General features: G+C 45.2%; 1 protein-coding gene across 3 annotated transcripts in view; it reads left to right on the top strand.

The window, feature by feature from the left end:
• IL17RD (interleukin 17 receptor D) overlaps positions 1-13,399 on the top strand; it is a 67,236-nt gene that overhangs the window by 46,411 nt on the left and 7,426 nt on the right. For 2 of the 3 annotated variants that reach the window (XM_032868360.1, XM_032868362.1), the window contains 9 exons: positions 539-664; positions 4,450-4,568; positions 5,041-5,161; positions 7,389-7,433; positions 7,530-7,681; positions 9,332-9,397; positions 11,107-11,161; positions 12,233-12,343; positions 13,139-13,323. In XM_032868360.1, coding sequence (XP_032724251.1) covers positions 539-664; positions 4,450-4,568; positions 5,041-5,161; positions 7,389-7,433; positions 7,530-7,681; positions 9,332-9,397; positions 11,107-11,161; positions 12,233-12,343; positions 13,139-13,323 — 980 coding nt within the window. The remainder of the gene's footprint in view (positions 1-538; positions 665-4,449; positions 4,569-5,040; positions 5,162-7,388; positions 7,434-7,529; positions 7,682-9,331; positions 9,398-11,106; positions 11,162-12,232; positions 12,344-13,138; positions 13,324-13,399) is intronic. The other variant, XM_032868361.1, reaches the window with a different exon arrangement.

The following is a 13,399-nucleotide window of genomic DNA, read 5'->3' as shown; positions in this document are numbered from 1 at the left end:
TAGGTAAAGTGTCATAATAGTAAAAAAGTCAATGCCAGGGGCGCCTGGGTAGTTCAGTGGGTTAAAGCCTCTACCTTCGGCTCAGGTCATGATCTCAGGGTCCTGGAATTGAGCCCCGCATTGGGCTCAGTGCTCAGCAGGGAGCCTGCTTCTCCCTCTGTCTCTGCCTGCCTCTCTGCCTACTTGTGATCTCTGTCATATAAATAAATAAAATCTTAAAAAAAAAAAGTCAATGCCAGATACATAGACAAATTGTATATGTGTGAACAGATACAGTCACACTGTGTGTGATCCTCCCCACGCTGTCCTAGAATTTCACTCGAAGGGTGGTTAACGGGGTTGGTACTAAACCCACTATAGCATATTAGAGTTCTCCGAACGGTCAAACTTTGATGTCCTGTCTGGGCTTTTGCAGCGCTCGTCTTTAGACAGAATGGATTTGGCCACCTCCAGACGGCTCTGTGTAATTTGAGATGACCATGGACCTCAAAAAATAAAGGTTTTAATCTAACTGTTCTTTGATCTCCCAACGCTCCAGATTGTACCACTTACTTGAATCCGGTGGGGAAGCACGTAATTGCTGATGCCCAGAACATCACCATCAGTCAGTACGCTTGCCACGACCAAGTGGCAGTCACCATTCTTTGGTCCCCAGGGGCTCTCGGTAAGTGGTCAGATGGAGTCCGCCACGTGGCCGGTGTGGGTGGTCACCAGTCCGGGGGTCCCAGTGTGACAGCCTCCAGGAGTCGGGCAGGTCTTGAACTAAGTGTAGCTTAAGTGTGCTTGGGCCCAGATACACCACCTGCTTTGTTGCCAATACTTGCTGGACATGCACCAGGCTCGATGCTGGCCTCGCAGCTCATCTTTTATTCACTTCGCTGTTACTGAGAGAGATGTAGGTTTGCAAAATGATAGTGTGTGGTGATGAATCACATTGACCCCTTGGCCTCTGGGTCTCAGCAGTAGTCGGGGGACAGGTGACCTGTCCAAGAATGTAATGGCCTCAGCATCCAGCATCAGCCATCTCTGTGCCCACATGGATATCCAGGCAATGGCACACACATGTTGTGAGTTTTCAGGAATATCCAGTTTTCATAAAACCCCCTGATATCATTTTCTTAAAGATTTTTATTTATTTATTTGAGAGAGAGAGAGAGAGAGAGAGAGCATGTGCAGGGAGAGGGGCAGAGGGAGACACAGACTCTCCGCAGAGCAGGGAGCCTGATGTGGGACTCAATCCCAGGACTCTGGGATCATGACCCGAGCAGAAGGGAGATGTTTAACTGAGTGAGCTACCCAGGCACCCCCATAAGATCACTTTATTTGTTTAAACCAGGTAGGCTGAAAAAAAACCAAAATGAAGAAACAGAAAAGCAAACCCACATTGTCTGGCCAGATTCTGGTTAGGGCAGAGTCTGCTTATCCCCTTTAACAAGCTGATAATACACCAGAGAGGATGCGCTAACTGGGCGTAGGACATGGGCAGGGCTTATTTGTTCAGATGGACCTGGGTGCGAACCCAGATTCTACTTCTTACAAGAGGCCTCTAACCCTTGCTGAGCCCTGCTTTGCCATTTGTAATGTGCAGATGATTGCCTCTTGGTTTGTTGTAAGATTTCCAGACACACACACACATGCAGTATATTTCTAGAAAGAGCTTTTTTCTTTTTTTAAAAGTTTTTATTTAACTAATCTCTACACCCAGTGTGCAGCTTGAACTCACAACCCTGAGATCAGGGCTTGCATGCTCCACTGACTGGGCCAGCTGGCTGCCCCTAGAAAGAGGTCTTAAAAAAATAGTAGCTGTTGGGGCATCTGCATCGCCTAGTCTGTGGAGCATGTGACTCTTGATCTTGGGGTTGTAGGTTCAAGCCCCACATCGAGCGTAGAGATTACTTTAAAATAAAATCTTTAAGAAAAAAACAAAATGGGGGGGTGGCTACTGTTATCATCATCAGAACCTGGTCCTTGGGGTGCCTGGGTGGCTTAGTTGTTAGGCATCTGCTTTGGCTCAGGTCATGATTCCAGGGTCCTGGGATTGAGCCCTGCATTGGGCTCCCTGCTTGGTGGGGAGCCTGCCTCTCCCTCTCCCACTTCCCCTGCTTATGTTCCCTCTCTCGCTGTGTCTCTCTCTGTCAAATAAATAAGTCAAATACAAAAAAAGAAAAAAGTACCTGGTCCTCAATCCTATTCCTTTGACATTGCCACTGAATCTTAGAATTAAAAAAAAAAAAAAAAAAAAACAAAACTGGCTAAGGGAAAAGTACAATAAAAGCCTGGATTTCTTCATCTGAACAGGATAAATCTCAGAAAAATCCGACTGTAGGAGAGGTGAGTGCAGAGCGAGGGAGGATAGATCAGACCCACGGGCCTGACTCACTTATCCATGTAAATACCGCTGGGTCTGAATGCAGCGGGTTTTCCAAAAATAACATTATCTTAACATTTAAAGATAAAAACATTCTCTGTGGATAAACGGGAAGTGGTCACTCCATGTAGGGCTGTACAGCAGAGGGGCTGGCCTGACAAATTGCAGGCTCCTTTAGAATGAAAGGAAGGGACGCGAGCATGTGGTTGGAAAACTAACAGGTGGAGTGGTGAGGGCAGAATGTGGTGCTTTTCATGCACAGTGATTTGTGGGTGGACAGGTTCTGCTTCTCTGAGGTTCTTTCAAATCCTATCAAGGAAACTTGCTGGGAGACGGAGAAGCATTCGGGGTAAGAGCACCAGCTTAGAGCCAGACACTGGCAGGGTTCGAGTCCCACATCTGCTGTTTAATTCCTGTGTGATCCTGGGCAAGTCCTTCAGCGTCTCAATAGCTGTTTCTTCATCTGTCAAATGGGGATAACACCTTCCTTCCATGGATGTTAGGAGGATTTGTGGGTTTAAAATGATGGAGAGGAGCAAATAAGTTTCCTCGTCAGAAGCTACTCTATGAAGTTGCTACACATGGAACTACGAGGCATTCAGGGTGTTGTGATAAAGGTGTCCCTCTGATGTAAGATTTACATTTGCTGCTTCTACCCCCATCCCCACCCCCACCCCAGACTTGACATAGTGGTTTTTCAATAAGGACTACAACCACCCAATCCCACCTCAGCTGACGAATTTTTATGAAACTGAAATGTACAGCCTTGAATCCTATTAATTACCCAGCTTTTGTTAAATAGCAGCTCTGGGGACATGGCATGAATTAAATCTTAGTATAAATAATAAGGATTTGTTCAACTCTTTTTATTTTTTATTTTTTTTTATCTCATAAGGGAAGTTCATGTGAGATCTGCTAACTGGTCACTGGTCAAAGACCTTGGCTCTTGTTAGCATGTCTGAATCTTGGGCTGTGGGTTGGCGGGCTTTTATCCTCACAAGAAGCTTTGTATTTGAAATGCAACGTGGCAGTCCATACCAGCACATTTTACACTGTGACCCCTGAAAATGTGAAGCTCTCATTGTGCCACCTTTGCCCTACTCACCGGAAAATATATGTTCTTCATCAAATAATTATAGGAGGGGAGAACCTGTTCAAAAAAGATTTCCCTGTCCTTTGCCATCAGTAATTGTCCCACCTGGTTAATTGCATCCTATGTCATTACTTTTGCCCTGTGAGGGGGAAGGGTTGAAATTGTCTCCTTGTGTAGTGTTCAGAAAGAATGCGAAATCGATACCGCGCCAACTGAGGCCGGCTTCGGGGATCTCCAGCTGCGGTTGGACCGCTGTAGTTTCCATGGGATGCAGAGTGCTGAGGCTGGCTCTTGTGATCAGCAGAGCTAATCCCCAGGTGGCAGGAGGCTGGTCCAGTGCCTTTCAGCAGCACGGTGGGCGTCTCAGGCCTCTGAGGGCTGTATGAAGAGCACACACTGGGCAGCCCTTGGGTGTCTGCCTTTCAGGCCTGATTAGAGCAAGAACTGCTTTGTAAATCACATAGGCATTCTAAACTATTTAATCTCAAGCCTAGGAACCCCTTGGGTGCAGACACACACTTTGTTGGGAATTTTGTGCATGACTCAGTGAACCATGCCAGCAAATACAGGACAAAAACTTAAAGCAGAAACATGGTTTGGGGAGAGTCGGGTCCTAGTCAGCACTGGGAATTATCATCAGCCGAATACACCCCATCTGATGACCTAGAAATTATGTATTCCACGGTAGGCTTTTAGGATGCATTGTGACTTGAGCCTAAGTGTTTGAACCCTGATGTCACAGAGGCAATGGGCATTTGTGAAATGGCTGTCTGCAGTAGAGCTAATTAATTTTCTCTGAAATCACCTGGCCTGTCTCAGAGGAATCCAGGGCACTCGGTTTTCCTCCCTTAAAGCCCGGATATTCAGGCCGAAGTTAGAATTCCTTTAACTGTTGTGTAGGCGGAAAGGAAGGTAATCTGGGAGGCAGGAAAAGTGTGTTCAAAGGTAATTAGGTCCGCTTTACATAAAAGAATTCTGCTTTGCTTAGGCATCGAATTCCTAAAAGGATTTCGAGTAATACTGGAGGAGCTGAAGTCGGAGGGAAGACGGTGCCAACAACTGATTCTAAAGGACCCAAAGCAGCTCAACAGTAGCTTCAAAAGAACCGTAAGTCACACGCACAGACTGTGCTCCTGAAGACACGCCATTGTTCAGGGGGTCACGCCATGGTCTGATTGAACATCTGTGAAACTGGAGAAGGAGGGGCTGTGGGGTCCACCCCTCCTGCCAAGGTGGGTGAGAAATAGCTCAGCAACACTTCAAGCCTGCTCCATGCCCAAAGAATCCCTCTAGCACACACCTCTCGGGTTACATGTCCTGGAAGGTGGGTTTGTGCTCTCAAGAGGGTGTGAGCTCTTCCCCACCAGCTCTGAGGTTCCATGTTAACCAGCCATGGCTTCCCTGCCAGAGAACAGGCAGCACTGCCGATCTTTTATTCCCGTTAAATGTGGTCCTGAAAACAGACCCCGGGTCTGGAAGAGTGTGTGGGTGACCGTCAGGGAGGCCTGAAGGTCTGGTGTGTAGGTGGAGGGTTGGGTGATTTCTTCATGATATCGTGTCTGTTTTTATTCCCTTTTAGGGAATGGAATCTCAACCTTTCCTGAATATGAAATTTGAAACGGATTACTTTGTGAAGATCGTCCCTTTTCCATCCATTAAAAATGAAAGCAATTACCACCCTTTCTTCTTTAGAACCCGTGGTAAGTATGGCCTGCCTGCTGGGTTCCCATCACGAGACTGCTCCTGACCCCAATGACTTTTTGGGCCGATATATTGAAGAGCCCACCAAATACTAGTGTGAAACCAGCATGGTGAGGACAAAAGCATCCAGAAAAAGTATCCAGAAAAGCAATTCTTAGAAGTTCACTTGACCTGAGATGCCCATTGCCAGCTGGTTCAAGAGTAGACATGATGCTTGATTTTTTTTTTTTTTTTTGAGTGTGTGGGGGGGCGCAGCTGCTATAAGACAACCATAAATTAAAACCATTTGGTGGTGGTGGGGGGAGGACAAAAAAGTAGCGGTTGATTTTGGGGATGAAGCGTAGAGCATGAAATAATTCCATCTTTTTTTTACCTGTTATCAGGAAAATGGCTTCTGTGATTGTCTGTTTTCAGGATTACATTAGGACAGTCAAATCAGTAACCCTGAGATTGCATCTTTCTAGAAAGTTTAACATCTATGTATCAGGCCCAGTTCTAAATGCTTTCTTTTTCTTTCTTTTTTTTTTTTTTTTTAAAGATTTTTATTTATTTATTTGACAGAGATCACAAGTAGGCAGAGAGGCAGGCAGAGAGAGGAGGAGGCAGGTAGAGAGAGGAGGAGGCAGGCTCCCTGCTGAGCAGAGAGCCCGATGCAGGGCTCCATCCCAGGACCCTGGGATCATGACCCGAGCCGAAGGCAGAGGCTCTAACCCACTGAGCCACCCAGGCGCCCCTCTAAATCCTTTCTAAACACTGACTCAGTTTACCCCCATCCCGACCCTTCAGAGAATTTAATCCTCCCATCTCTACTTATTAGATGTGGAATTACACACCCAGACGTTAAAGAGCCTCTGGCCGGAGCTGGGATTCAAACCCAGAAGTCTGACTCTCACGTCCACGCTCTACAGCCATCTGTGCCGCCTTCCGTTTGCCATCTGTTTTGCACGTGGTGTGGTGTGTCTTTCCTCAGCCTGAATCTCCGCTTTCAGATTCGGTGCCCAGGCATCCCAAAACCTGCAGCTGTTCCCTCTTGCCCTCCTGGTTGGGCCTTTCTTGTCTGGCGTTCCAGGCCCCCGACGGTCCGCTGGCAGTCCAGTGTGACAGCCCTTCCTGCGTCCTTATTGCCGTCCTCCCACTCTAGGATGTTTTTGTTCTCAACTCCGGAACTCATACTCTGGTTGTTTTCTTTTTGCCTTCCTTTTCTTCCTTCCTTCCTTCCTTCCTTCCTTCCTTCCTTCCTTCCTTCCTTCTTTTTTAACTGTAGTTTCTGTGCAGCAAAGTTATTTTATAACACTTGGTCTCATTTTCTTAATTAAAATAGGATTCCATAGGGCAAAGACTATGTGCATGTTACATCTCAATGCCTGGCATATATAACCAATTAGAGGATTCGGATGCATTTATGAAAAGCTCGCTTTGATCAGAATTAACATAGTTTAAGGTTAATTTTTCCCGTCGGAATCAACATGTCTATTTGGAGGTGAGGCAGAGGCAGAAGATGGAATTTTATCACCGTTTTGGTGCCCTGGGATCTGGAGGCTGCCTTGCTTTTCTTGGCATTGTGTGGGCATTTGCCGGAGGGTTCTCCCTGGGTGAGCAGCATGGCATCCTGGACCAGCTCTTGGGCCTCTCTTACTGTGTTAGCGTCACATTTAAGCCCTGCTTCCAAGCCCTGTTGGTTTGGTGCTACTACCTGGTAGATGTCTCGATGCCATTTTTAGACTCCATCAGAGCATTTGCTAGCGAAGGTCACAGCCATCCCAGGACAGTTACCAACATCACTCCAGAGTTCTGTTGTGCCTAAACCCCCGGACAGAGGAGCAGGGGCTGGCTTTATTTCTGTTCACAGCTAAACCAGAGTCTGTGGCAGCAGCCTGAACACAGTCCTCCTGCCCTTGGCTGCTGACCTTGAAACTCTGTCATGCTCGACAAGCTTCAAGATTCTGGGTGACTTGACACTGTTTCCATTTATTTGGCATAAAATGAAGCGCGTTCATATTTTTATGTTGTCTAATTTAAATTTTCATAAGCTATAACTACACTGTACTGAAAATCCTTGCTGAATTGGCATATCTTATACTTTTCCCCACATTACCCTGCACCGTGTATTTGTATTTTATTGAACATCCAACATTTTTATTTTATCTTATGTATTTTATTTCCTCATCCAAAAGGAGGAAAATGTCAAACTGTGTGGAAACTAAAACTTTGCATCTTTCTTCATAGCCTGTGACCTGTTGCTGCAGCCGGACAACCTGGCCTGTAAGCCGTGTAAGTAGAGCTGGTCCCGTCCATCAGGTCCTGCCCACACGGCAGTGTCGGTGGGGGGGGCCCCTGGGTGCTCACTCTGGTCCTTCCTCCTCCCAGTCTGGAAGCCTCGGAACCTGAACATCACTCAGCACGGTTTGGACATGCAGGTGTCCTTTGATCCCGCGCCACACACCTTTGGCTTCCGTTTCTTCTATCTTCACTATAAGCTCAAGCATGAAGGGCCTTTCAGGAGAAAGACCTGTAAACAGGTGAGCTGCTGCTGTGCGTACATTCAGGAACACTGCATTATTTATTTATTTATTTTTAAAAGGGGTGTTTTTTTTTTGTTTTTTTTGTTTTTTTTTTTTTTGGGTGCCTGGCTGCTCAGTTGGTTAAGCCGCTGCCTTCAGTTCAGGCCATGACCTTGGAGTCCCATGATCCAGTCCTTCATCGGGCTCCCCCCTCCCATGCTCTCTCTCTCTCTCATTGTTTTTATTTTTATTCTCTTTATTTTTTTTAAAAGCTTTTATTTATTTATTTGAGAGAGAGAGCACAGAGGGAGAAGGAGAAGCAGACTCCCTGCTGAGCAGAGAGACTGATGCAGGGACTCGATCCCAGGACCCCTAGATCATGACCAGAGCCAACGGCAGACGCTTCACCAACTGAGCCACCCAGGTGCCCCAATACATGTTTTAAAGTGACCCCTGTGCCCATGGAATTTGGATGGTTCAACGTGAACATGAGGCTTTATCTCAGCAATTGGTAGATAATCCAGAATGTTAGGTCTCAGGGACAACACTCACTCTCCAGTTATCTACACACCTGCTATCCCATGGGGGATGAAGCCTGGGAAAGGTTTTACCAAGGAACCAAAAGAATTAAGTATTTCTAGTTCATTCTGCTCTATTTTATTTTATTTTTAAAAGATTTTACTTATTTATTTGAGAGAGAGAGTGAGAAAGAGCATGAGAGGGGAGAAGGTCAGAGGGAGAAGCAGACTCCCCATAGAGCTGGGAGCCCAACTCAGGACTCGATCTTGGGGCTCCAGGATTGTGACCTGAGCCAAAGGTAGTCGCCCAACCAACTGAGCCACCCAGGCGCCCCCATTCTGCTCTTTTAAACATTAATTGGGTGCTCACTGTGTGCCAGTCGCCATGTTTTATGCTGATTGAATCCTTACAACTCTATGCAACAGAGGCTGCTGTCACCCCACTCTACAGATGGGCGACCCAAGGCTGCGTGAGGTCACTTGGCTCACTCAAAGTCACACTGCTAGTCAGTAGAAAATCACATCTTGGAGCCAAGGCACTAAGATTTCAGGGGCTTACTGTGATTGTACACATAGACCAAAGTTATGTAGAAATTCAACAACCAAGTTCTTAAACTGAGGGCTGTCAGCAAGAGGGGCAAATGTCTTGTGGAAGACCACAGGACCGGCCTCTAGTAAGCACTAAGAGAGGTTTTTGGTCATGGTAGCAGAACCTAGCACCTTCCTAGATGTGCTTCTGTCCTGTTGAGTTTTGCTTTCCTGCGGGCTCTCACCTCTGTCCTTGACCTCCCGTCGAAATTACAGCGTATAAAATATGCACAAACATGGGCAGGTAATTTCTTTCCTCACCCGTTCAATAAGTAAGGGATATTCTAACTAGGTTCCTTGTCTGCAAATGAAATCGTCCTACTGAGGGCCCCACTAAGTATAGACTGTGATGGGGGTCCTGCGCTCTCCTGGGCTTTCCTATCAGAGTGAAGGTCAAATCCTGTGTAGCAGATAAACAGGGTTGCTTACTGATCTAATTGATGTATTCTGAACATGGTCAAGACAGGTGGCAAGTGTCCCTCAGCTCTGGGGGAAAAGAGAGGTCCAGATGACCCTCATCTAAGAAGTGAGTTTTTAAAGGGTTGGTATTGTTTCTTTGCAGGAGCAAAATACAGAGACAACCAGCTGCCTCCTTCAAAACGTTTCTCCTGGGGATTATATAATTGAGGTATGTATAACTCAAGAAAGCCCTACTATTAATGCTACAGAGTGAATCTAGTTCATGAAGAATTCCAACTGTTTACAACACCAAAATTTCAAGCCATTGAAGGTAATGCATAGTTGTATTTTTACATAGTCCTTAACATGCTTTTTAGAAAGTTTATACGTAATCAGCCTTTGATGTTTCTCATTTAGCATTTAAAATAGTTCATATAAATATTTTTATGAAACCATATAGTCCATATAACCATGATTTAGAATTTCTATACAGTATTCCTTTGTAGGGGAGGAAGAAATTCCTTCTTTCCTCCCTGGGTTCTTCCAGCTGGTTTAGGAATTAAATTGACGTGAGACAGATTAAGGGGAGAAAAAAACCAGAGTCTTACTCAGTGCGCACAGAGGCCCCAAAATGAAATTGAAACCCAAGGAAATGACAAAGGCAGGCACAGTTGTTATGCTTTTTGGACAAAGAGATAATAAATTTGTGAAGAATTGACAAGATAAAGAAAATAGGTATTTGGGAGCTTTAATTAGGAAAGGGTTCTAAGTGGAATTTAGGCTGAGTTAATAAATTAGACAAAAAAAGTAACAAGGTTTGTTTTTACAGTTCTCTCGACTTTAAAGTCCCTATCTTAGAAAATTAAGGATGTCATTTTTACTTTATAGGGAAGTGAGGGTATTTGCCATATGGGAGATCTATTTTCTGCTTTCAGAGGGACAGAGGTATGGTCTGAGGGTCCTTATACTACTTCTTTCTCCAGTAGTTACATTACAAAATATTTATTAGTAGGCCATTGTGTTACATACTGTGGCAACCTGCTCTGGGCCCCTACTACAAAAATAGCTTTTTTTAAATTTAGATTTAAAAACTTTTATTTTTATTTTTTTTTAAGATTTTACTTATTTATATGTCAGCAAGAGAGAGAGAGGCAGTCATAGGGCAATGCAGGCTCCCCACTGAGCAAAGAGCCTGACTTGGGACTTGATCCCAGGACGCTGGGATCATGGCCTGAGCCAAAGGCAGGCGTTTAACCGACTGAGCCACCCAGGTGTCCCTAAAAACTGTTAGTTAAACAGAAAGGAAAAGTTCTGCCCATTATATCTGCCTATACTTCTCTAGGTTTCTGCTGACATTTTCGATATCCATATACATGAAATTCTAAAATACCACTGAAAAAAGCAAGCAAATGATAGTATTTTTCCTCTTTTATTTTAGATTCCTTTTCCAGTATCAAACATACCACAAAAATAGGAATAAAAGAAAAATAGAAAAGGAAATGAAAAATTTGTTCACAGCCCTGCTATTTAGAGACAGTCAACATGTCTTAACGTTTTGGGAGACACACGTGTTGTATGACTTGGTAGTAGTTTGTGGTTTTGAACAGACACACCCGCTGAAAGCATTAATGGTGGCCCCGTAAAATGAGCGATAGGATGCCATTATAATGGAGGATTGTTAGAACATGGAACTCACTAGCTGAGCTCACCAATGAATGAACAATGTTTGATTCATGGAAGGTGATGAGGTTGAGAGTTTTGAGTTGGTAAAGCAGAGATTTATCTGATTTAATGTCTAGTCTCAGCTCGTAAATGATCCGCGGCATCAGCTCACCGTCCTCCTGCCCCCACACTGTCCACAGATGGAAAAATGAATGAAATCTGTTGAGATGTTATCACTTCAAAAAAAATAATGATACAACACCCTCTGTTTTGCAGCTGGTGGATGACACTAATACAACAAGGAAAGTGATGCATTATGCCTTAAAGCCTGGTATGATTTTTTTTTTTTTTTTTCTGCATGAAATGTTGGCTCTGGAATACAGTAGACCATGCTATTTGATACTTTCTGTACTTTATGGTTTAGAAAATCAAAACACAGCATTTGGGTTCCTCTCTCTCTCTCTCTCTCTTTTTTTTTTAAAGATTTTATTTATTTATTTATTTGACACAGAGAGAGAGAGATCACAAGTAGGCAGAGAAGCAGGCAGAGAGAGAGGGGGAAGCAGGCTCCCTGCAGGGAGCCCGACGCGGCGCTCGATCCCTGGACCCCGAGATCATGACCTGAGCTGAAGGCAGAGGCTTAACCCACTGAGCCACCCAGGCACCCGAGTTCCTCTCTTTTAAAAGATGTCCCCTCAGGGGCACCTGGGGGGCTTGGTTGGTTGAGTGACTGAGTCTTGACTTGGCTCCAGTCACGATCTCAGGGTCATGAGATCGAGCCCTGTGTCAGGGTCTGTGCTGAGCCCAGGGGTTCTACTTAAGGTTCTCTCTCTCCCTCTCCCCCTACCCACCTCACTCTTCCAAAAATAAATTAATAAATAAAAATGTTCCATCAAAGCAACTTTCCTTTCATCCTAATGTTGATGCCTGGAAGATGGAGGCCAGTGTGGTTGGTGTGTATGTGTGGGTGTGTGTGTCTATGTGTAGCTGGGATCAAACAGTCACTTGTCCTTGGAAGAAAAGTGGTGGGAGGTGAGGTTTCCCAGGGCAAAATTCTCACAAATATTTACTGTCTCAGTGACTCTAACTGTTGAATAATATTTTACATATTCTTTAAAAGGAATCCTTTCATAATCACCAGACCAGTACTAACTAGAGAAAGTGGTCAGGGCTCCCAGAACCTGTTACACTGCTTATGTTTAAAAAGAGGAAAAGAGGGGTGCCTGGCTGGCTCAGTCAGTAGAGTATGGGACACTTGACCTTGGCGTTGTGAGTTCAAGCCCCACATTGGATGTAGAGATTCCTTACAAATAAACTCTTTAAAAACAAAAAAAGGGGAAAAAAAAATTCTCTTTGAACTTGTGCTGCTTAAGTTTCAAGCCTTGTCTTTGACATTTCCCAGCACATTCCCCATGGGCTGGGCCCATCAGGGCTATTGCCATCACTGTGCCGCTGGTTGTCATCTCGGCATTTGCGACCCTCTTCACCGTGATGTGCCGCAAGAAACAACAAGGTATCTCTTTGCGTGGTGTGTTCCCTCCAGGTGGGCAGGACATCAGCTAACAGGGGGACCCTGGGAGTCCTCGGGCCTTGGTACTACTGCACCCCACCGTGCCCCCCAACCAAATGGGTATCTGGGAGGCCATGTGGGTCCTATAGTTCCTAGCATTAAGATACTTGACTTTTAACCGCAGGAGCTATGAACATGAGGCCATAATTCTGTTCCCAAACTCAGGGTAGTAAATTCAAGAACATAAATGAAGCCTTGAAAGTATGAGCGAGGGGAGAGGCAGGTGTCGGGAGCGAACTTTTTAGGGAGCTTGGAAATGTTTTCTATCTTGATCTGAGTGATGATTGCACAGGTATCTACTTAGATTAAAGCTTACCGAGACTACTCTTAAGATTTATGCACTTTACCTTTGTAGGTTATACCTCAATAAAAGGGTTTTCTTTTGGTTTTGCCTTTTTTTTTTTTTTTTTTTTTTTTAAAAAGGTCAGCTCTGTTAGTGCTTAATTGGGCTGGTAGGTACACTTGTTTTAAGACCTGCTTCTGGGTGCTCTCTGCTCACCAGAGTGGTCCCGACAGTTTTCTCGGCTTACCCAAGGTCATTTTCAGGTGAACGACCCATTTTGGCCATTTGTTGCTCCACTGGAGAGATCAGCTGTCCTGTTTCCAGTGGGGACCCCAGGGACTGGGGACTGGTGTATCAACTGTTGTTTCTTGAAGATGGCATTAGGTCCCTGAGTCTTAGGGCACAGGACAAAGCATTGCTTGTAGGCATCAACCCTATCTTCTTTTCCAATTTAGAAAATATATATTCACATTTAGATGAAGAGAGTTCTGAGTCGTCCTCGTACACCACGGTGCTCCCCAGGGAGAGGCTCCGGCCACGGCCCAAGGTCTTCCTCTGCTATTCCAGCAAAGATGGCCAGAACCACATGAACGTTGTCCGGTGTTTTGCCTACTTCCTCCAGGACTTCTGTGGCTGTGAGGTGAGGAATCAGAAGTCTCTTCTCTTCCCCCCGGGGAAGGACATGTGCTCCCTGTGCTCTCCACGCTCTCTCCCTC

The sequence above is a fragment of the Lontra canadensis genome, unplaced genomic scaffold, assembly GCF_010015895.1.
Source record: "Lontra canadensis isolate GAN:19392208 unplaced genomic scaffold, GSC_riverotter_1.0 scaffold35, whole genome shotgun sequence".
Classification (NCBI taxonomy): domain Eukaryota; kingdom Metazoa; phylum Chordata; class Mammalia; order Carnivora; family Mustelidae; genus Lontra; species Lontra canadensis.
This window is presented reverse-complemented; position numbering and strand designations above follow the sequence as displayed.